Source organism: Homalodisca vitripennis, chromosome 5 (assembly GCF_021130785.1).
Source record: "Homalodisca vitripennis isolate AUS2020 chromosome 5, UT_GWSS_2.1, whole genome shotgun sequence".
Classification (NCBI taxonomy): Eukaryota; Metazoa; Arthropoda; class Insecta; order Hemiptera; family Cicadellidae; genus Homalodisca; species Homalodisca vitripennis.
The window spans coordinates 52659440-52683213 of record NC_060211.1 but is presented as its reverse complement, the minus strand read 5'-3'; the positions used below and the strand labels follow the sequence as shown (position 1 = coordinate 52683213).

At 31.2% G+C, this 23774-nt stretch overlaps 1 protein-coding gene across 3 annotated transcripts; it reads left to right on the top strand.

Moving 5' to 3' along the window:
* The first annotated feature begins 125 nt into the window (after positions 1-125).
* LOC124362195 (facilitated trehalose transporter Tret1-like) lies at positions 126-23469 on the top strand. Of its 3 annotated transcripts, none has more exons than XM_046816489.1 (7): positions 126-337; positions 10858-10993; positions 14853-15178; positions 15264-15428; positions 15905-16222; positions 20646-20850; positions 23284-23469. In XM_046816489.1, the coding sequence occupies exons 1-7, from the start codon at positions 302-304 to the stop codon at positions 23310-23312; spliced, it is 1215 nt and encodes a 404-aa protein (XP_046672445.1). In that variant the 5' UTR covers positions 126-301; the 3' UTR covers positions 23313-23469. The 3 variants fall into 3 exon arrangements, with proteins under 3 accessions (XP_046672445.1, XP_046672443.1, XP_046672444.1); XM_046816487.1 differs by having other exon boundaries at positions 15264-15605; XM_046816488.1 differs by lacking the exon at positions 126-337 and adding an exon at positions 9973-10076 and having other exon boundaries at positions 15264-15605.
* Positions 23470-23774: the final 305 nt, after the last annotated feature.

The following is a 23774-nucleotide window of genomic DNA, read 5'->3' as shown; positions in this document are numbered from 1 at the left end:
TATATATTGCTTACAATCAGACGGCCAACGCTATCATTTTAATAAACTTCACTAATTGATTGCGCCACACAGTCCTTGTTCATATCTGAAAAATATAATTGGAATAATTCCGACAATTAGTTTCATAGAGGCAAACCCTTGTTGAAGGTTGTCATCCTTAGAAGGGCATGTTAGGTCAGGCTGTAAAGTGGTTTTCAAAATTGTTTACCATTGCTTATCTTGCAACAAGTTTACTGTTATAATATGAAATAATTGAAATAATTCATTAATTTCTCCTACAGTTTGTTTACTTGCTAAGAAAATGGTCGTCTCCAACTTAAAATCAGCCGCTATTCAGGTAATAATCACAATCACACTGCATCCATCACCCATCATTTAGGTTCATGGTGTGTTACAATAAAAAAACTATGAAAGAATCAATTCACCTTTTCTACTATTTTATTATGCTTTAATCACAATATAATACTGTGTTTTTGTCCAAGACGAACCTCAATTGACATTGTTTCCTTTTATGATTTAAAAAAAGTTATGAATCTCTCTCTCTCAAAAACTAATCAATACTGAAATGCTTCAACCACTCCGATTGAACCAAGTACCTACCTATACTGGTGACTGGCTATCTTCAGTCGATCCCCAAAAGAATAATATACACATCAAACATTGTTATTACTTTATTTTCATTCTTAGACATTATCTGTAATGTCTCATTAAGAATATGATTCTGTGTATCCAAATTCTTTATAGTTTTTTCCTTTGTTTTATTGATAATACAGAAATTAATCTTAAAGTTGTTTACACTTCATAGTTTTAATATTTTTTTTTTTAAGTGGATAGTACACTTTAGAAAAATTTGTTTGGTTGCATGTTAATCATATTTTTAAAATCAAACATCTCCCATAATTCCATTACCAAAAATTAAAGTGAAAAAGCATTTGAAGTTTAGTATATTTTCTATGTGTTAACATTCAAGGTTGTTTTACAACAACCACTCTTCTAGCATTATGGTAATAATAACCAGTTCCTTAAAGTAGAAAACACTTAATTACACTAGCTATTTCAATTTAAATATGTCTACTATGAAGTGTGTTCTAGTATATTTATTATTCCTAAACTTCTAAATTGTTTTTATACAAATATTAATCGTTAGAAGTGAATTTAACAGAAAACACAAAAATCGTTTTGAGCACCATTTATAAGGTATCCGAATTGGAATAAAAGATTAGCAAAGATCAGCAACTAAAATGTTTTGTTTTTAAGAAGAATATTCATTTAATAAACAGATATTTGCATTTTCTGTCTTATTTTTCATATGTGTTGATTTAATTAAACATTAATTTTTGTCAACTTTGTGTATTATTAGCCTATTTTACATTATTCTTTTTGGAATTACAACCTCTAAAAATTTTGGTTAGAGAGTTTGCTTGTTTATTACCAATTTAATGAAGTTGATGATTTCAATTCCAAACAAAGCATGTTTATCAAGACCGATATGCACATTTTGTCAAATATCTCAGAAATGGGTTGTCTAACAAGTCTTGGATGTATTTTATTTGATTTTTCAGTTTATTTTAAATAAAATCGTACAAATTTAACAACTATCTTTACGCTATAAAAACATCATTTTTGCTTTATTTCTGTCAAATCCTATAAAATCAGGCAAAATCTTTCGTTAGCCATAGCTTGCTAGCGAAGCATTTCCTATGAACGCGTTTATATGAACTTTTTTTCATTATTTTGATAAACCACCTCTGAAGTTTATCAAGTTACTCGTGGGACACCCTGTATACAGGGTGACAAGTTTTAGGACAACTTTATAATTTTTAAATGACAAGAGGTGTCTCAACCAAATTTGGCATACCAAAAAAGGCTAAACATTTTACAATTAATTAATTTAGAATAAAAACTACAAATAATAATAATCATAAAAAACACAATAAGACACTTACTCATGTAAAAATTGATAAATAAAATATAAACATAAAATTGTATACAATTAGTTGAAAGCTATTGCCCTCAATACTAACCAATTCCGTCTGTCGTATTCCAACCAGGTTCAAGCTGAATTAAATTAAAGTTAGTCATGAGTTCTCAGGAAAAATTTCTCAACCAAACAAAAGATATTTGATATTCAATTTCAATTTGGATAAACTCAAGGATCTCATGGTAAATGGTAATTGGTTAAAAAGCTGTATTTGATGAAATTTATAGCTTAATTTGTTTTACCTAGTCTAATTTGTGGCAGATCTAAGTTCATTTTTTTCTCTCATATCATACATATGAATTGCAGCTCTATTCAAAAATGCACTTTCATTTACTTTAACACAAACTAGGTTAGAATAGATATACAATGATGGTAATGTTAGAATATTTAATTGCTTAAAGTTGTTTCTACATGAATCTTGATTTTTAAGACCACTAATCAATCTAATAGCCTTCTTTTGCCGTATGAACACCCTCTTAGCAACACCTGCTCCACCTCATAGCCTAATTCCATATATTAATAATGAATGAAAAAAGCATAATATGATGTTATCAATAAGTCTTGGGTAACACAAGTTTTCAGTTTACTGAGCAGATAGTAAACCTTAGAGAGTCTTTTACAAAGATTTTCAGGATGGTCATCCCATTTCAATCTGCCATCCAAGTGAATACCCAATAATTTAACGGATTTATTTTCTTCATTAATATTCAAATTATTATTTCAACTAAAAAATATTGTTTCGGTCAGTCTTATTCTCATTGATTTTTAATCTATTTCCATCAAACCATGACTGAGCTTGGTTGAGAGTATTTTTTACAGTGATTAACTTGTGTTACATTTTTATGTGAGCTGATAAAACTTGTATCATTAGCATATAAAATACATGTTGACATAACATTACTACTCAAGTCATTAACATAAACTAAGAATAAAAAAGGTCCACCCTGAGGTACATCTACAGTTAGTCTTTAAATTAGATCATATATTTTTCATTTTACATAATGAGTCTTAACTGTAAGATATGATCTTAAAAGCTGTAACTCGCTTCCTTTAATCCCATAATGTTCTAATTTTTTTATACAAAATATCATGTGATAAGCTGTCAAAAGCTTTACATAAATCAACAAACATCATTCCAGTGGTTTCACCTTTTTCAAAATTATTTAGAAGAATGGAAACAGCAGAATCTAAAGCTAACATTGTGGAAAGATTCATCCTAAAACCATACTGATGCAGTTATAACATATTATTGCATTGAAAATAATTAGAGAGCTGAGACAACATATAAGATTCTATGATTTTACTGAAGGCCGGAACTAAACTTATCTTACTGAAATTTTCAGGGCTATTCAAATTCTAAATTTCTTTATTCAGACATGTAACAGATTACAAGAATAGCGTCACAATAAATCTCAATATAAATTTATAATAAACATAAAAATCAGTTTGACACTCACTGAAAAAGTCAGATTTGGCTATGTAGTCTTCTACAGAGTAAGTTAAAACAATGTTTAAATCAAGACAGTTATTAGTTAAGGTAATTATTAGGTAATTTAAGGGGATTTTATACATTTCTAAACATACCCAACAATACTTAAATGTTACTTACATATCGAAACAAAAAAAGTCTTCAAAAGAATACAAGGATAATGTTAATAAATAATCTTTAAGTAGTTTTTTTAATTTTTCATAATTTTGCTCATTTTGAATATTGAGAGGAAGGTTAAACAAAAATTTTGTGCCAATGAAACCAGTTTTCTTTTCATAAAACTTCAGCCTATGTTGTTCCACATATCTGCTATGTCTTAACCTTATTACCTTATTCTTATTACCTTTGTTAAACACATGTTTTTTACACACATTTTAATACTATTTGGAAACAGACATTGAGTAAAAACTATATTTCCGAGACACATCAGTGGCTCTAAAATTAAGTGGATGGATCTTTCAATAATCTAATTAGAGAGACCATACACATCCTGACTCCTGGAACCACTCATATTAGCTACTGTGTTTAATCTTGTCAGAAGAAATCAGAGCAAATATAAAACCGGCAGGAGTTTGATTAAATTTATAATTATTAACAAAATCCGCTGCTTTGATATTGCCTGCATTATTGTTAATCTAAGGGTTGAAGTGCCATCCACGAAATAATTATTAAACGCCCAGAGAGATTATGGTATCCAATCTTTTTTTATTTTCTCTGCCAGTTTCATTATTAATAATCTTCCAGGCAGCCCTACACATATTATTATAAGATTTAATAAAATTGCTGTTTGATTCAATTTTAGCATTTTTTATAGACTTAATGTACACTTTTTGGTACTTAAATTTATTGTTGTTTTCATCATGCTGAGTTATTTTGTAGTTATGATACAATGCTAATACGAAAGAGTGCATTGTTCTCAATTGAGGTGTAAACCACTGTATTCCAACATTACATGACCTGTTTTTCACATTAACTATAGGACAGTTTTTATTATAAAAATTACAAAACACGTTGGTAAAATAAGGAAAAGCTAAGTTAAAATCACACATATCATAAATATAAGATAAACCAGTCTATAAAATTAAACTATATAGAACATTCTGCAACCTATTTTTTGTTGTTAATCTTATTTCATGCAGAGTGATGTTATCATTTACTTTATTTTTAGTTTTGACAGGAAACCGAGCAACAAGCCAGATACCTACATGATCTGACAGTAAATTTCAGGCAGCAGAGATACTAATTGGTCCTCTTTCAATTGTAACAAAATTATCCAGACAAGAAATCTTTATAGTAGCTTTATCATTGGCACAATAAAGATTAAATGGTCTCAAAATATCCAAAAATTCAATTTACGTCTGTTGAACTTTTTAGAACGTTTACACTGAAATCACTAGATATAGGCAAGTATGCATTTGGATACTTATAAACTAAAAAACTAATGATTTTTTTCCAAGTATTGTAGAAATACGTTAAAACTAGAATTAGGTGTGTGATACAATGTCATTACAATTAGATTAAAATCAAGTAACACAACTGCAAAAGCCTTACCTTATAAATAAGGAAATGTTAAAACATCTATCTCTTTGAAAGTCAGTGAACTATCTAAATAAATTGCACAGCCACCTCTTGTGTGATTTTCTGCAATAAGTCGAGGAAATACAGAAGTTACTGGGGATGTGTAATTGAATCCCTTCATCATCAAACCAATGTTCACTAACAACAAAACATTACATGGTATTTCGTCAAGAATTTGGTGTAGCTGCTCAAGTTTGTTTTTCATAGATTGTATATTAATGTGAAATCATTTTAAGTTTTAATAAAAGACCACTGATTCATTTCTTTATTAATACTATCTAATATAGTATTATCTGACAGAATTATAGTTTACACTAATATTTAAGATTTCAGTTTTATCTTGAGTGCATGAATGTTTTTTGGTTGTAACTTTGATGAGAATAAACCTTTGATGGTGAGGTAGGAGCCCGTGTAGGAACACTGGTGTGCTGCTGCGTCCAGGAGTCATGTAGGCTGTTCGGCTTCCTGTTGCAATGGCTTCACTGTAGCTGATGTGTTGTTGTGAGCTTGATATCTCAAGGATGAGAATGTCCGCTGTAGGATCAGCAACCACAGCATTGAGACAAAGCTGTTCTCCTCCGATAGCAACACTGATATCTTTGTTTGAAGTTTGTAAAGTCATATTCACATTATTTGGTTAATTCCTGTTGTATGGTGTGTGTCTTGATGCTTCAGCCTTTAAAGAGTCCACAATCAATTTTGCCAAAAATTTTTTTCCTTATTTATTCATATGTAGTCCATGGCTTGTATAATGTTGTAGTTCCATCACAGAAGTATCTATGAATGAGCAATTCTGCTAAGTGTCAACTTGATTTTTAAGAATATTATTTACATTTCTCACAGCAGCATTAAGAGAGGGAAGATCCATTCATAGTGGTATACCTAATATTTTTAGATTTGTGCAAGAAATAAAATTACATAAATTGTTGAAATCCAAGTGATTAGTTAGACATCTGTAATGTCTGGACTATTAATATCGTTTGTGCCAGCTAAAATAATTGTATGATCTTGGAGAGTGAGTCTCTCAGTTAGTTCTTTTAAATTACTGGAAATATAGTTAATAGATGCTGAGGAGCTAGCTACCACCATTACATTGAACTCACTTCTAAGCTTAGAGCCTGTAGAAAGGTACCAACATTTTTCCTGTGACTGTATGATAACATTAACAGCCTCACCTATATTTTTTCTGAACTGTCATTTATTTTGTGACTACTTTTTTGTTAGTGTTGTTTTGATAATTCTATTATTTTGATAATACTTGACGGTTTCTTATTCTTATATGGATATTCAACATTCGTCTCTTCAACATTTTGAAGAGATATAAAACTATTATGTACCATTATATTAAGATTTATTGATGAATCTTTCCAACTCAAGCAGGTGTTGTCTATATATATATATATATATATATATATATATATATATATATATATATATATATATATATATATATATATATGTAGATTGTATATATATATATATATAAAATATATACAAGTATTTAAATTTAGTTGAGTTAATTATGTTTGGCACTCTACTACCTCCTCCTCTCTTTGAAGAACTAACAACATACTGCAGGAGTTTTCTGTTTCAAAATTTTTTATTTTTAGTTTGCTTCCTTCACATCTTTATTTAGTGTTTGAATTATTAAACTTTGGTCTGTAATGGTTTCAGAAACTGTGCAATTTATTTTGTCTGTTAGCAAAGTTTCAGTGTCTCTTACAGAAGAGTCCAATGACATACGGTCAAAGTCTGCTTTAGCACCAAGTTCCACAATTCCATTGTTTAAGTCAGTGGTTCTCAACCTTTTCAACGCTGCGACCCCCTTTTTAGGTTGAGAATTTTGGCGACCCCCTTCTTGTAACATCGTAAAGTAAGCCTTTGTATGCAAAAAGACAGCAATAATTAGTTTTAAAAAACATAAAAAAACACTATTCAAAACTATATAAAAACGTTAGTGAGCACTAATTTCTTAATAATTAATAAACGATCCGGTAATAAATGTAACGAAAGTAATTTTAATCATTTTCAACTCTTCAATATCAAAGCAGGCAAAGACTGTGCGCAGTGTATTTACAGAACTGACGCGTGGTGTATTTAAGGCCGCGGAGACAGCCTGACATGGAGCGGCGCGCGCAGCCATCACACGGCGCAATTCGTCCTCCGACAAGCCACTGTGCCAGTCGAGTGCCTGACGTCTTGAGAAATAGTGCGTACTTTGATCTTCAAATTGAACACTCAAGTTTTAGTATTAATAATGGATAAGTTTTTAAAAAGAGAAGCTTCATGTAGCAAAAGTAGTTCCGAAGTCTCAAAACCAAAATGCCGAAAGTATGATAATGCATATCTACAGTTTGGTTTTACTGAACTTGAAAACAAACCTCAGTGTGTTATTTGTAGTGAAGTTTTATCAGTTGAAAGCATGAAACCTTCAAAAATGAAGCATCAACTTGAAACTAAGCATTCTGCGCTGAAAAACAAACCAGTCGAGTTTTTCCAGAGAAAACTGCTGTCCCTTCGCAGTCAACAGGTAAATATTAAAAGTCATACTGATGTTAGCAAAAAAGCCCTCAAAGCTTCGTACGAGGTAGCGCTAAAGATTGCTAAAGTGGGGAAGCCACATACCATTGCTGAGGAATTAATTCTTCCTGCCGCAATCGATATGGTTTCAAATATGATTAATCCTCAAGAAGCTGACAAGCTAAAAAAAATCCCACTATCAAATGACACTGTGTCACGACGAATATCAGACATGGTGAAAGATGTTCAGAACCAGCTAAAGATGCAAATAAAAGAAAGCACGTTTTTTCGATTCAATGCCACGAATCAACTGACATTATTGCTAACTGTGCTCAGTTTTTGTGTTTTATTAGGTATGATTGCGGTCACTCTATTAAGGAAAATGTATTATTTTGCAAATCTTTGCCAGACCATGCCACAGGTGAAAGTCTTTTTAAAGTGTTCATTGAGGCAACTGAACCATTTGAAATTGATTGGAACAAATGTGTTTCAATTTGTAGTGATGGTGCAAGAGCCCTTTCGGGTAAAAACAGCGGATTGATTGCCAGGTTGAAAACTTTAATGCCAAATGCAAACTGGGTGCATTGTTTTTTACATAGACAAGCTTTGGCAGCTAAAGGAATGCCGGATGACTTGCGTCAAGTTTTGGCTGAGGCTATCAAAGTTGTCAACTACGTCAAGAGTCGACCATTGCAGAGTAATTTACTTGAAAACTTGTATGAAGAGGTAGGAGCCCTGCACAAACATTTGCTATTCCACACCGAAGTGAGATGGCTGTCCCGGGGTAACGTGTTGAGTAGGCTGTTTTCATTGAGATCAGAAATGTTGCTTTTTTTAATTGACAGTAAACATGAACTTTCCCATTTTTTCAGCGATGAAAAATGGTTAATAAATCTTGCTTACTTAGCTGATATTTTTTCTCATCTCATCATTTTGAACTCATCCCTACAAGGACCAGAAACAACTATTTTGTATGCTCAAGACCGAGTAAATGCATTTGTAAGAAAACTTACTCTTTGGAATACAAGAATAAAAGATGAAGACTTTGAAAATTTCCAACTTACACAAGAATTCAAGGAGTATGTCTCAAGTATTGGTGACACATCCATTGACACGTCATCTCTCTCATTACTCATATCATCACACCTTGAAGCCTTGATAAAGCAGTTGAATGATTATATTCCTGTTAAAGATACAAGTGGATCTGTGTGGATAACAAAACCATTTTCCGAAAAAGCTGTTCAAAAAGCTGAATTGAATGCTGGCCTCCACGATGAACTGATAGATATATCGAGTGATCAGTCACTGAAACTAACTTTTGACAATGTTTGTCCCGACAAGTTTTGGCTAAGTATAAAGAAGGAACACCCAGAATTGACCAAAGTAGCATTGAAGATTTTGATACCTTTTTCTACTTCTTACAATTGTGAAAAAGGATTTTCCACAATGGTGAATTTAAAAACCAAATCAAGAAATCGTTTGGCACTGGAAAATGATATTATTTTGTGTTTGACAAAAATCAACCCAGACATTCTACAGTTAGTTAATTCAAAGCAAGCTCAAGTTTCTCATTAAGTCATTCTGCTGGACTTTTAAAAAAATGTATTTTTTGCAATGTATTTTGTGTAGTGTGCCTTTTTAGAATAAACAAATTTTGTCTCACAACAATAAGGCCTACGTTACGATACAAGCGGCGCGGCAGGCACCATCATTTTTAGCAGCGATGTTGAGTCATTTAGAGCTCCATTTGTTCCTTTTTGTTAATTATAGTTGTATTTTAAAATAGTATTGATTAATTGTAAATTGATTAAATATACTTATTGTATTTAACAAGCGGACTCAACTCAGTTTCTAAATAAGTACATGGTCGCTTCATTTGATATTTGCCGCTCATATGGTATATATGGCCTGAGTTTTTTAGTTTTTTTTTCATTTATCACCTATCTCGCGACCCCCCCAGATCCGTCCCACGACCCCCAGGGGGGTCGCGACCCACCGGTTGAGAACCCCTGGTTTAAGTTCATCCACTTTTAAATTGGTACATTTAACATGATACCAATTTGCACAAGGCCTATTACACAACACAGAAGGTGAACTTTTTTTTAAGTTTTTATTACAATAGCCACAAATTAGTTTAGTCTTTTTCCTCATTGTTGTCAGTTTGTAATTATTTTCAGAAAAAAACAAAATAATTAATTAATTAATCAATTTCTTGACAAACAATTTGATTAGCGAACTTATATAATGTATGTAAATATGTATATAGTCATTGATTGGGCTTGAACTTGGGAACTTGCAATCTGAAAGCCCATGCCTTAACCACTAAGCTGTTGAGCATGTAATTAGTGAGAGATAAGAAATAACCAGACTAGAACCAGTTCAGTCAATGTCAATGCTCCTGTTATCACAGGAAGTTTTCACAGTATTTAGTAGGCATAAAATTAGAAATGTCAAAATATTCTACTCTACAAACACTTAATAAAATGTGAACTGTTGATTTTTAAAATGGTTAGCAACAATGTTTAAAAGCAAATATTAATATAAATTCAACTTATAAAGCAGTATAAGTAGTCTATAGAGGTTAAAATATGCTGAACAATTTAGTATTCAAAAATTTAATTAAAATTTCTTATTTGTAATGAATATTTGTTTTAAATCAATTTATTGTATGCACTTAGGGAAAAATTTACTCACTTCCACAAAGCAACATTTTTATTTCATAATTTAGGCCTTAAAAACCTCACTGAACAAACAGATTGTAGATTTCACCTCCATAGACCAAACATCAGTGATCTAAAAGCCCACCTGGCCATGTACATGCTCGTTTGTAAATGTTCCAGAGTGGTCAGAAAAGTTCTTGTGCCTCTAATCAGGAAAAGATTATTGTGTATGTGGTGCTATGGACTATGAAAAAGAAGCATCCGGTTGCAGCAAATTTGTATGTGATACACACAATAAAACACATAACCCCCCCCCCCCCCACATTGTGTATGTTTTTTTTTTATGAAAAATAAAAAAGATATCAGAATTACTTTACATGACTTCTAAACCGGAATCTGCCCAATGTAGTGCAGTCAACCAGGTTTGCATCTCTGAAACTAAAGGTCAAAGCTTTGCTACCTGGCATATCACAAAGTCAGATAAACTAATCTTGTCAATATGAGATCATATGATAAAATAAGCATTCAATTACTTTGGTTCTCAATTGACCTATTTTTACTTTAAATATTTGACTTAAAGTGCCATAAACATGAATCAGATATTGTTTAAATGCATCAGTTTTGTACAGGTGGCAGTTTGCATGCTGGCGAATTGGGGTATGGTGACCTCTGGTTTAGTTCTGGGATTTCCTTCTGTGCTAATGCCTCCTCTCCTGGGATCAGGACCGGGTCTTCACACCTCCGTTCACCACTCTTCCTGGATAGGTAAATCATTCTCTGCTATTATTTGTTACAAATTTAAGACATATCTTCATTCAGAGAAAAAATATATCCAAGATTAGGTTTGTCATATATAATTTCTGTATATTGATACCTTAAAGGACTTGTGTATTTATTTTTATAAATTGTCCTTCTTTACACAAATACAAATATTTTCACTATTACCATATTAAAATTTATACTCAGAAAAATATTTACCGGTAAATAAACAGTCATTAACAAAATGCGATCATCATTTTAATTTTACTTTTGTGAGCAACATTGTTTTGCAGATCTTCACATTCTCATTGTGATTTATTTTATTACTGATACATTATGCCAATACTTCATAACTAAATTACAATTTCAAATGGTTGAATTGAATATTATCTAAAGTTTCCAAGTTAGTAAAATATAACTTCATTGAAATCATAGTTCTAGGAAATGGTTGAATTGAATATTATCTAAAGTTTCCAAGTTAGTAAAATATAACTTCATTGAAATCATAGTTCTAGGAAATGGTTGAATTGAATATTATCTAAAGTTTCCAAGTTAGTAAAATATAACTTCATTGAAATCATAGTTCTAGGAAATGGTTGAATTGAATATTATCTAAAGTTTCCAAGTTAGTAAAATATAACTTCATTGAAATCATAGTTCTAGGAAATGGTTGAATTGAATATTATCTAAAGTTTCCAAGTTAGTAAAATATAACTTCATTGAAATCATAGTTCTAGGAAATGGTTGAATTGAATATTATCTAAAGTTTCCAAGTTAGTAAAATATAACTTCATTGAAATCATAGTTCTAGGAAATGGTTGAATTGAATATTATCTAAAGTTTCCAAGTTAGTAAAATATAACTTCATTGAAATCATAGTTCTAGGAAATGGTTGAATTGAATATTATCTAAAGTTTCCAAGTTAGTAAAATATAACTTCATTGAAATCATAGTTCTAGGAAATGGTTGAATTGAATATTATCTAAAGTTTCCAAGTTAGTAAAATATAACTTCATTGAAATCATAGTTCTAGGAAATGGTTGAATTGAATATTATCTAAAGTTTCCAAGTTAGTAAAATATAACTTCATTGAAATCATAGTTCTAGGAAATGGTTGAATTGAATATTATCTAAAGTTTCCAAGTTAGTAAAATATAACTTCATTGAAATCATAGTTCTAGGAAATGGTTGAATTGAATATTATCTAAAGTTTCCAAGTTAGTAAAATATAACTTCATTGAAATCATAGTTCTAGGAAATGGTTGAATTGAATATTATCTAAAGTTTCCAAGTTAGTAAAATATAACTTCATTGAAATCATAGTTCTAGGAAATGGTTGAATTGAATATTATCTAAAGTTTCCAAGTTAGTAAAATATAACTTCATTGAAATCATAGTTCTAGGAAATGGTTGAATTGAATATTATCTAAAGTTTCCAAGTTAGTAAAATATAACTTCATTGAAATCATAGTTCTAGGAAATGGTTGAATTGAATATTATCTAAAGTTTCCAAGTTAGTAAAATATAACTTCATTGAAATCATAGTTCTAGGACTCATAGACTTTCAATGTTCTCATTCAGTTCACTAGTAACACAATTTAAAATAGTATCACATATTGATAATACGATTTAGTTGATAGTATGGTAAGAGATGTACATAGAATACAGTATTCCCCAGGGATCAGTCCTAAGTTCTATATTATTTCTAATGTATGTTAATAAATAAATTACTTAATGTATGTTACAAAGAAATGCAACAATTCTTTGACTTAATTAATTAACAATAAACTAACTAATGGAACTAACAGAAATGTTTATGAACTTGAACCCATAAGTATAATTTTTTCCCAGATGTCAATTTAAATTAAAAAATACAACAAATCCAGTTTAATGACCGTATCATAATTAAGGAAATAACATATTTACGAAATAGTACAGATTATTAAATGTTACTGGACAATATTTGTTTTGAGGTTTCATCCCACACATATGCCAAAAGAAACCTTTGTAAATGTTACAATTTTATTATAGAGCACTATACTTTGAGGATTGAAATCTATAATCCTCTTGGGTGAAAAAGGTCATCTGTCGGGATAAGGTTAAGTACACACCAAATTAGAAACTAATCAAGTTACAATGCATTTTACATTGTTTTATATATTCTATAATATATATTCTATAATCTCATACTTAAGTACACAAATTTATTCACTTTCAGCAGATAATCTATATTATATTTACTGGATAAATTCACAAGATTATATATGAACAAGTTTAAATTATTACAAACTTTTATCAATATTTAGTGATAAACTCAAGCATATACCTGAGTGTGATTTGAGCAAGAACCAATGATGCCCTGATATCCTATGGGTATGTATACATGTATTGTTGGTACTTTTTCTACTCAATTATAAGATTAAAGTTTTCCTATATCAATAAAATGCCTTGTTGCTTTTATGAACACTGAATATTTTCCTGCAATGATTTAAAAATAATTAACGTGCTGAACTTTTTACAGATTATTGCAACTCAGAAAGTTGTTAAATGATTCTAATTTAAATAAACAAGTTTTTTAATAAGTAAAGATTTAAATTTCTAGAAATACAATTTTAGAGTCATTGTAAATTTTACCACGGTTGATATATATCAAATATAAATTTATTTTATTAGCCTGAACTACTACCACTATTTGATGAATAACTTACCAATGTAAACCATGAGTGTTGAACATTTTTTTTATTTAATCACCATGTGTTTTTATTGGAGCAGTTGTGACACTGTGCACTATGACACCAAACAACGTGTCATGTAACAGGTTTTGCTAAGGATAGAATGAGGGACATCTAAAGGGCATGCACCATCACCAAACTCGATCTTGCCTATGCAGAATTGGAAGTTCTGTTCAAAATGTTATGTTTAAAGATAAATTCTTTCTCGAGTTGACAGGCAAACAAACACAAGAACAAATTTTTATCAGCACCCTTAGTGATAGGCTTCACTGATGTTCAGCCATTTAAATTCCAGGCCTGAACCAATTTACAAAGGAAACCAAATTTATAAGTGGATGTGTAATTTTTGGAAGTGGAAAATAACTAAATCAAAAACATTTAATCATCACAAACATCTGGTATAATTTATAGTCCAGCATGCTATGGATAGACTGCAGGAGCTGTACAGGTTTAGAAATCTGTTACCAGAGTCAATAAAACTGCAGCTATTTCATTTATTGGTCTTAGCAGAAATATATTACTACTATCCTATCCATGAGATTAGCAATTATTATAAGGTGGTAATTCAAAGAATTCAACATCTACAAAACACTGTCCTCCACTTTGTCTTTTCATGGTGATGATATGATGTACTCACATCACTCTATAGAGATGCTATCCCAATGTTCTCAATGGATAAGATTTGAATAGCTGCATAACTCATAAAGTACTGATTTATCGGGAACTACAATACTTATGTGGGAAGCTAAAGTTTCGGGATGAGGTTTCAGAATGCAGCACCTGTAATGACTATCACTTCACTTTCCGCATATAAATCTTGAAGCTGGCAGAAAGTGCTTGTCCTACTTTGGACCGATCATGTACAATGGCCTACATGGGTACCTCAAAGTGTTGTTCCAAGAAACATTTCAGCATGTATAAAGGGAACTTGTTAAAGATTATAACAATATTTATTAGCATAATAATTGACGATACTATTAATGTAAGTGACTAATTGTTCTGAAAATCAATACTTGTAAGTTGTTGTAAGTGAGAAATACTTGTAATCACAGGCATTTTTATTTTTGTATTGGAAGCATTTAATGTGTAAATTTGTGATGAAGAAATAAACATTTTTAAGTATTGTGTTACAGCGGGGGTGGCCTATCTAACAGCATCAGCGATGTGTTTACCAGGAGGATATCTGACTGACTGGATCGGACGCCGCTGGGGCCTGCTCCTGTTGAATCTCTCCTTTGCTGTAGGCTGGCTTCTGATCGCACTGTTCCCTCTCTCTCTAATCGCCCTGTATATCGGCCGCGGTATATCAGGCATGGGTCTTGGACTGGCTACTTCTGTTGGAGCCACCTATACAGCTGAGATAGCCTCGGACTCTCTCCGAAGCATGCTCGTCATGTTCATTCCTGTCATGTTATCCTTCGGGCTATTCCTTGTCTACCTTTGGGCGTTTCTCTATCAGGTACCTATAACCTCACCTGGCTAAGGAATTTAAATATAAATATTGGTCAGCGATCTAAAATTCAAGTACATAAATTTTTTCTCAGCACTCGTGGACAGAGGTGTCTTATTTCGCATTTGGCCTCTCCATGATCTCAGTTTTGCTGGGAATGCTGCTCCCAGAGAGTCCGCTGTGGCTGCTGAACAGAGGTCGTGCCGAAGAAGCGCTGCAAGCTCTGCAGAGGTTACGAGGAGCTTCAAGCCCTGAGCAGGTCAGTAAGGAGCTGGACAGCTTCAGCAGCAAGGTGAAGGACAAGAGGCAAACAGTTTCTTGGTTCTCAACCTTCAACCATCTAAAGCGGCCTCAGGCCTACAAGCCACTCCTCATAATGAATGTCTTCTACCTCTTCATTCACTGCTCTGGAGTGTCAGTTGTTGTAATGTTTGCTGTAAGTATTCAGAAATAGTGACATACTGGTGACACGGTGCTTGACGAACTCCTGCCTTATATATGAATTTATTTGTACTCAGTTAAGTCTTTTGAAGTATGTTTATAATGACCTTTTACATTATATTTAATAATCCTTTTAAAAATAAAGTAGACTTTGATGGTTATAAACGTATTTATGACTTTTTCAATGTGATAATTATTATAAAAAACTTAGCAGGAAGTTATTAAGTGATTTGTTTAACTATTCAGTTATGTGCACTACTTTTGATGATAAGAATAACTTTCAAAATTTTGCAGGTGGATTTTGCCCGACATGCCGGTATAAAAGCAGTGGCATATCATGTAGCTCTGGCTATTGCGTTAACACGAATATTTGCCACTTTCCTGACTACTTGGGCCTGCAATAGGTATGGGAGGAGGAAACCAGCTATTGTATCTGGAGTTATAATGTCAGTTTCCCTTGCCATTCTCTCTCTGTCCATCTCAGAATTCCTTATAATGGACCCCTGGCTTGTCTGCATCCTCTTGGTGGTCTACATACTCTCCAGCTCTCTTGGTTTCTCCTCATTGCCTATGTCTATGTTGGGAGAACTGTTTCCAACAGATGTACGAGGGGTGAGTATACAAGGAGATGTTGTCATAATGCTTAGACTTTCATGGCTGGTTTCATAACTATCATCTAGGATTTCTGTTTTGCACCACATCAAAAATTGCTTACACAATTAATACCGGTACACGTAAAAGATTAGTATACGGAAAATTCAGCTTCAGCACAATAGTTACAAAACAAAACATGCAATAGATTCAAGAAAACTAGAGTGCTTGCAAAAATTCCATGCTATTACCCAATTATAACAAAAGAAACCTTGGAAATAATCAAGGAGGAAGATAACTTCCACAATGAAGATAGCATAAGATTATAGGAAATTTGGCAGTTTGTGATAAAGAAGTTATATTAACCACTGATGAAATTTAAGTAGGCAAGGAATAGGCATTTAAATAATTTCAACATTTCAGTTTTTGAAATTGGTTTAACTGATAATTGTTTAATAGCCCTCAAGATTTATTCTAATAGCAATCTTAATATTAACGATTGTGTTAAAAGTATTTCCTCTCTGAATAAGTTTATTATTGATTGACTGATATTGGTTTATTATTTATTTGATATTGGTGTAACTGATAATATGTTTAATAGCCCTCAAGATTTATTCTAATAACAATCTTAATATTAATGATTGTGTTAAAAGTTTATTATTGATTACAAAATGGTTAGGTATAAGGGGAAATAGATAAATAAGATTCCTTCCAAACTAAAAATGTCAATTTAGCTTATGTTAAATTTCATGAGTACCTTGTTGAGATTGTTAATAGAAGCTGATAAGACTCGACTAACAGCAGAAAAATCAATAAGGCTAAAATACTTAGTGCATGGATTAATAAAAAACTTATAATTCTTATCTCACAGAGAACCGAATTATACAAAACTGCTAAAAAGAGACTGTATGATATAAATTTTACAGCTTATTATAAACATTTTGAAAAAGTTGCCATTAGAAATAGACAAAACCAAAGGTGAATTCTTTGCCAAAAAAATTTGTAATTACAATGGAGGTGTATCACAACAATGGAAACTAATCAATGTTCTATTTATTTGGTGAGGCTTCAAATAAATGGGTTAATAGAATAGAGCTGTGATGGGTCAGTAATCTTAGAACCAAGGGAGGTTGCAGAAGAGATAAGTAGTTATCTGATTAGAGTACAGACTGATCTAGTCAGCAGGGCCAACCTTGTACAGTCCCAGCACCAAATACAACAACCTTTTACACTCCCAACTCATTATTCATAGCACCTACTACTGTTTTCTAGATAATTGGAGTTGTAAAAAAGCTTTAAAAAGAAGTCTACTGGTATTGATGGTTTTAGTGTAAATTAGTTATAAATGTCATCAATTTGATTGCTCCTGCATTGGTACACATCATCAATTTGTTTTCCAAAACGGATTTTTTCTAGAAAAACTGAAACAGGGCATTGTTGTAGTACCAATTCTCAAATAACTAAATTCAATAAAATTAGACAATTTAAGGCCGATAAGCCTTCTTTAAGTTTTTTATAAAATTATTGAAAATATTGTCATAATTCATCTAATCTACATTTCTACATTATATTGATTTAAAATATTGCTTGCTGAGTAAATTTTTTTTTGTTTACAAGGTGTTAAAAACTTTATTTATTAGAAGTGGCAACAAGGGAATTAAAATTTATTTTACTCTATTCGTAACATGCAACATAGTACAATAAGAATTCCCAAAGTGAACAGAGAAATGTTCAGGCATTCTTTCTAATACCTTGATGCTAAATATTTTAATGAAATACCAATTTATTTTAAGATTGCATTTCATTTAAAATAAATTGTGCTAAGTTGTTCAACTGGCTTTTGTTGCAGGAAGATTATGGGTTTTTAAATTATGTCTTCAAATAAAACGTATAGTCCATTGTGTTTAGCATTACATCTATTAAATGATATACTGTTGATTTGTTACTGTTATTGTTAACCCATTGGTTTATACATATTTTTACTATCAGCTCAACTGGAGTTATCCTATTAAAAATGCTAAAAACGTAAGAGTTTTTTTATATGTTTATAAAAAATTTATTTTTCAAGTTATTTGGTTATATTTTATATCTTTTTGGATTAACATGAAATGGGCTTTAATAATAAATAGATAGTGATATATTTGGTCATAATTTAAAAAAAATAATGCTGTACAAACTAAAAAAGTGTTGGAATTTTTTAAATTAAAATTTTATTTTTTTTACTCAAATAATATAAAATAAAATACCCCATTGTTGCTTTTATTTTATTTGAAATGTATTTCTCTACCTATAAATACTAGAATATATGTATGCATAGTTTATCAGAATAAATGTTTTTTCTAAATACCTGAAAATTCCACGAAAATTGATTTTTTTCTCTTGTAGTACACTAATATTCTTATAGTAACTTATTATTAATTTAAATTTCAATTAATTGTAGTATTGCAGTTTTTCTCATGTGTTACAACAATATTAGTCTAATTTATACTAACACTTGGTTGAAAAAGGAGTAAACAAAAATTATTTAGATGGCGCTGTACTTGTCACGGAACGGTTCCATGATATAAATTTTGAGCCCAGACTAGCTGTCACGGAACCGTTCCGTGATACAAGGCCAATGGGTTAAAATGTCATTATTACAATTAAAATATTATTGCTATAGTTGTTATTGATGTGTTACTACTATTTTAATTACTGCTAATCTGTTTGGAGTTATTATTATAATGAATATCAACATACATACCATACATGATTTACAGTAAAATGAGCTAGTACACTCAGCAAGAAGAAAGAAAAGTTAGTTTGATTAGGTTACCCAGTTAAAGGTTAGTTGTTAACACAAAACAAAATCACTTGTACTAATTTCCACAACACAATCACAATTATTAGATTTTGTAACGCAGCCGCTTGAAGTAGTTTCAACAAAATATAGGAAAACACAATGTAAACAGGATAGTAAATTATAAATGGATAGTTTGATATATTATATTTATTGTTGATGGATTTTGTTACTGAGTAGCCAGAATAATGCTGGTTAATGTATGACAGAGTCTGGCACAGTTTGGACAAACCGCTGTCAAAAGGTAAAGCTCTCTGAACAGGTTGGGCAACCAATAGAAATGAAATCACTTTAACCGGCATTATTCAACAATATTTGGATATTCATACAAACTTTGTAGTTCTACTCCATGTCAATAGTGTTTTAAATAAACACCACAATTGAAGGCCCAATTTTATATAATTCTTTAAGTTGCTAGACTCTAGATTAAGTATCTTAACACTATCATAAAATTATATCAGTGGCCAAAGTAGTAACTGAAGTCAGTAAATTCCAAAGAAGATTTTATGAACTATAATTTGGAAATTATTGATGTAATACAATTATTATTATTATTATTAAATTGATTGGTGATTGGTTGAGCTTTCCCCAATGACAATAAAGCTCTGATCTCTTCACTAATCTGCATTACTGGTTGTGCCAGTTTCGGTTTAATATTAAATTACCCTCTTGACCTATACTAGTTTTATTTTATTGGGCATTCTATTGCATAGGTCTGAAAATCATTGAAGTGGTGGGCCTTAACGTAATATCAAAAAGACATTTTTTTAAGAGCACTCATATTAGTAGTGAGACAAAAATGAACAACAATTCTCTGTATTGCTTCACATATCACCAACACACAACACTACATTCTCACCTCTGTGATCTCCGTAAGACAAAAGCCAAATCTTAAAGAACTGAATTGCGAGCTGGTATCCTTATAATCTAAATTAAGTTTTAAAAAAATGTGAAAATATAGTGATTCCATTATTATTTGTCTAATTATTATTTTATCCTTTTAATTTCTTCTGCCCCTCCTTCTTTGCACACTTGCTGCAACTATGTGAACTTGCACAATACACATCCCTTAGTCTTGACTCTCCTGACAGCACAAGTAATGAAAACTTACACAATCTGTTAACAATGCAAAAAAACTATAGGAATGATCTTAAATGTCTTGCAACATGAATGGGTTTAATCAGCTACTTAAGATTAATATTACATTTTTTGAAAAGCATCACAAATTTTACTACATGCTAAAGTACTTACCGTATACTCAGCAAACAAGAATCACTAGGTTTAATTATACTTCTTTTTGGCTGTGATTCCTTTAGTGTTTTTAGTCTGTGCTTATTGTTAAAAGTATTTAAGTTAATATTTGATGTTATATATTTTATATTTATTGATTTTAGATAGATATATATACTTAAAATGATTCTTTCAATATATACCATCACTCTCTGTTTGTGATAGTTTACATTATTGTTATAACTCATTTTAGTATAAAATTAGTATGAAATATTTGAATCTGAATATAATTTATTATTACTCAGTTCTTGTTAGAGGCAAAGATTTGTTGAGTATGATAATTGATTAAAAGTAATGATGTTCCTTTTCTGGTAGTTGGCAAGTGGTCTGACGACTAGTGTGATCTTCCTGGGATCATTCTCCTCAGTGAAACTCTACCCAATCATGGTCATGACTCTGGGATCGTTTCCTGTCTTCACGTTTTTTACCATATCTGGACTGTTTGGAACAATCTTTATTTACCTTTTCCTACCCGAAACCCATGGGAAAACATTGGAGGAAATCGAACAGTATTTTATAGGTAAATACAATAAACTAATGAAATTAATTCTTAATACATGACAATTCCTCAGATAAATAACACTTAGAAACTGAGTGAATAGTATTGTGCTTTTACACACTAAAAAAATATTACAAAGGATTGATGACTCATTGCAGCCTTGAAACAATTACGCTTTTAATACTAATCAGTAATAGTAGTACTATATATAGGCTAATAATCTGAAAGATTTTAACATTATAGGTTTTAGTGAAAATAAAATAAAGACAGTATTGTTGTTACTCACATTTTTGGCACCAATGTCATAGTTATATATAAAACTATATTCAGTAAATCTATATATATATATATATATATATATATATATATATATATACATTAAATTGTATAAATGGCAATAGCCTTATTTAATTTCAATAAACACTGAATCGCAAAAAGTACTTGCTCCGCCGGGAGTCGAACCCGGATCTCTCACTTGCCGGTGAGTTATACATATATATATATGACTGAATGGTATTTCAGATAATTATCAGAGGTTGGGTTATTATAAGATAGGAAATACCAATGAGGTGGCTAGAATGAGGAATGTGTTTCAACAAGAGGAAGAGAAAAGTCTTTTGTAAGGTCCAGAGTCTGACAGCCCTGCATTACTGAATAGTTGGTGAGTTTTGTATTCCTCCTAAACTGTTATGGAGAGCAAAACAAAGTCTTTTGCACGATCCAGAGTCTGACAATCCTGCATGACTGGATAGTTGGTGATTTTTGTATTCATCCTTACCCATCCAGGAAATCTTTTTTTTAGTTTTTACCAGTTTTTAATGTCTCAAATCTAATTGTTAAAAAATAGATTTCCTGTTAGTAATGGTTTATAATTTATATTTATATAGTTTCATATGGGAAAACCTATATTTAATATAAAGTATAAACAATTGACGTTAACAAATAAACATAGAGAGCAGAACAGAGTCTGCAAGATCCAGAGTCTGACAGTTGTGAATGACTGGATAGTCTGAGATTTGTATTCCTCCTAAACTGTTATGTAGAGGAGAACAAAGTCTTTTTCTTTTACAAGATCAAGAGTGTGACGGTCCTGTATGAAATGAAAAATGTCTATTTATAGAGGGAAATTAGGACTTTAATTATCATGGATTGGGTTATTTTAAGACAAGAAATACCAATGAGGAGGCTAGAATGAGGAATCTGCTACAACAAGGAGAAGAGCAAAGTCTTTTGTAAGATTCAGAGCTTGACAGTTCTGCATGACTGGATAGTCTGTGAGTTTTTGTATCCCTACTAAACTGTTATGAAGAGCAGAACAGTCTTTTGCAAGATCCAGAGTCTGACAGTCCCGCATGACTATCACATAATGGGGTGCAAGGATAGATCAATAGGTCTAGTCTACTGCGGTATATGAGTGTTGGAGTTGGTGGGGCTCCTTAAATGTTAAGGGTTGTTGTTAGACTAGACATAAGGACCTGCCATCCTCTGCCTGCTTTGACCAGAGGGGCTGGTACAGAGCTGGCTTCCCTTATTCCTAGGAGACATGACTGAGATTAATGCCCAAACTCCTTCCTCGTGGATCTCAACAGAAAGTGGCCCCTACCTCCAACCTCAGCCTTCCAGAAAATCCTGTCTCTCTGAAAGCAGTACAAAGGTCCATTAAAAACTAAGTGTAATTTCTCAGCTTCTTGTGGTAAGAGAACAAAAAATAATATTGTCAAGATAATTTATCTAAGTGGGTACATGCTAAGTAAAGGGATACAACGTAAAATAAACAAAAATAATGGAGACGTATGGGAATGTTTAATGAATATATTGAGAGCCGAAGTGTTCACTGTATAGAACGTTTTTTACATGCCTTTATCAATTCATTCTTTTCACATTTTCCTGTGCCAACTGTGAATATGAGGCTCTTTTAACATGGGGATAAAGTTTAAAACTGTATTATAAAAAGAAACTCATTCTAAATCCAAAAACATTTTGGTTCAGAAACTCAGTTTTCAGTGTCTCAAAGCTTAAAAAATATATTTCCTGTTCCTTCTAATGGTTTATAATTTATATTTAAATACAGTTTCTTAAGGGAAAATCTATATTGATTATAAATTATAAACAATTAACAATTAACATTAACAGAGAAATATATTTTTATTAATTCATTGTTATTAAGATACTAAAATCTAAGTTTCTGAAATGAAATCTTAATGGATTTGAGACAAGTTCCTATTTATTAACAGTTTTAATCTTTAGCCCCATATTAAAGGCAGAGCCTCAGATGCTGACTAGCATTCCTTCTTAAGTTCTTTAATATACCAGTAAGCCAATCACTTAATTATCAATGTTGTTTTTCACTGTCTAACATGTATTTAGTGTTATAATAAATCTGTCAAACCAAATATATAGAATATTAATTTGATAAAATAAATAGAAAATTATTGTTTAATTTTTTGTTTACAGGTACAAAAGAATCTTCTACCAACCTGTGAGCATTGTTTGAAGATGTATAGTGATGGTGGATTATCAGAGTATAATGAATTCAAGAAAAGTTGAGAAGATTAAAGCCATTAAATTAAAGACTGAGTCCTGCTTCTTTTCTTCTCACTTCATAATGTACTCTGGAATAAAATACTCTATTTTAAATATCTCAGGCTTTTAGTTTTTTTCTAAATGATAGCTTTTAGAAATGTTATTCAGTCATTTAGTACATAACAAATTGAAATACCAAATTGATATTCTTAAGTTATTGTCACAACAATTATTTAGTTTGCTATACAAGAAAATGTATATCTTCCATTATTGTATCTGATATTGAAGTGTTTAAATGTTTATATACTTATTGGTTTTAAATGCTATAGGAGATTTATTTTAGATTATTAGTATATTGAAATCTTCATGTAATATATTGAATTCAATTATCTTTTCATTTTATTATCATTCATAAGGTATCT

Bases quoted from the DNA above. Each gene is read 5' to 3' on its own strand.
- LOC124362195 (XM_046816487.1), top strand. From the start codon at position 302: ATGGTCGTCTCCAACTTAAAATCAGCCGCTATTCAG. The intron at 10,994-14,852 runs GTAAATCATTCT...ATTGTGTTACAG, and splicing joins TCACCACTCTTCCTGGATAG to CGGGGGTGGCCTATCTAACA. The intron at 15,179-15,263 runs GTACCTATAACC...ATTTTTTCTCAG, and splicing joins TTTGGGCGTTTCTCTATCAG to CACTCGTGGACAGAGGTGTC.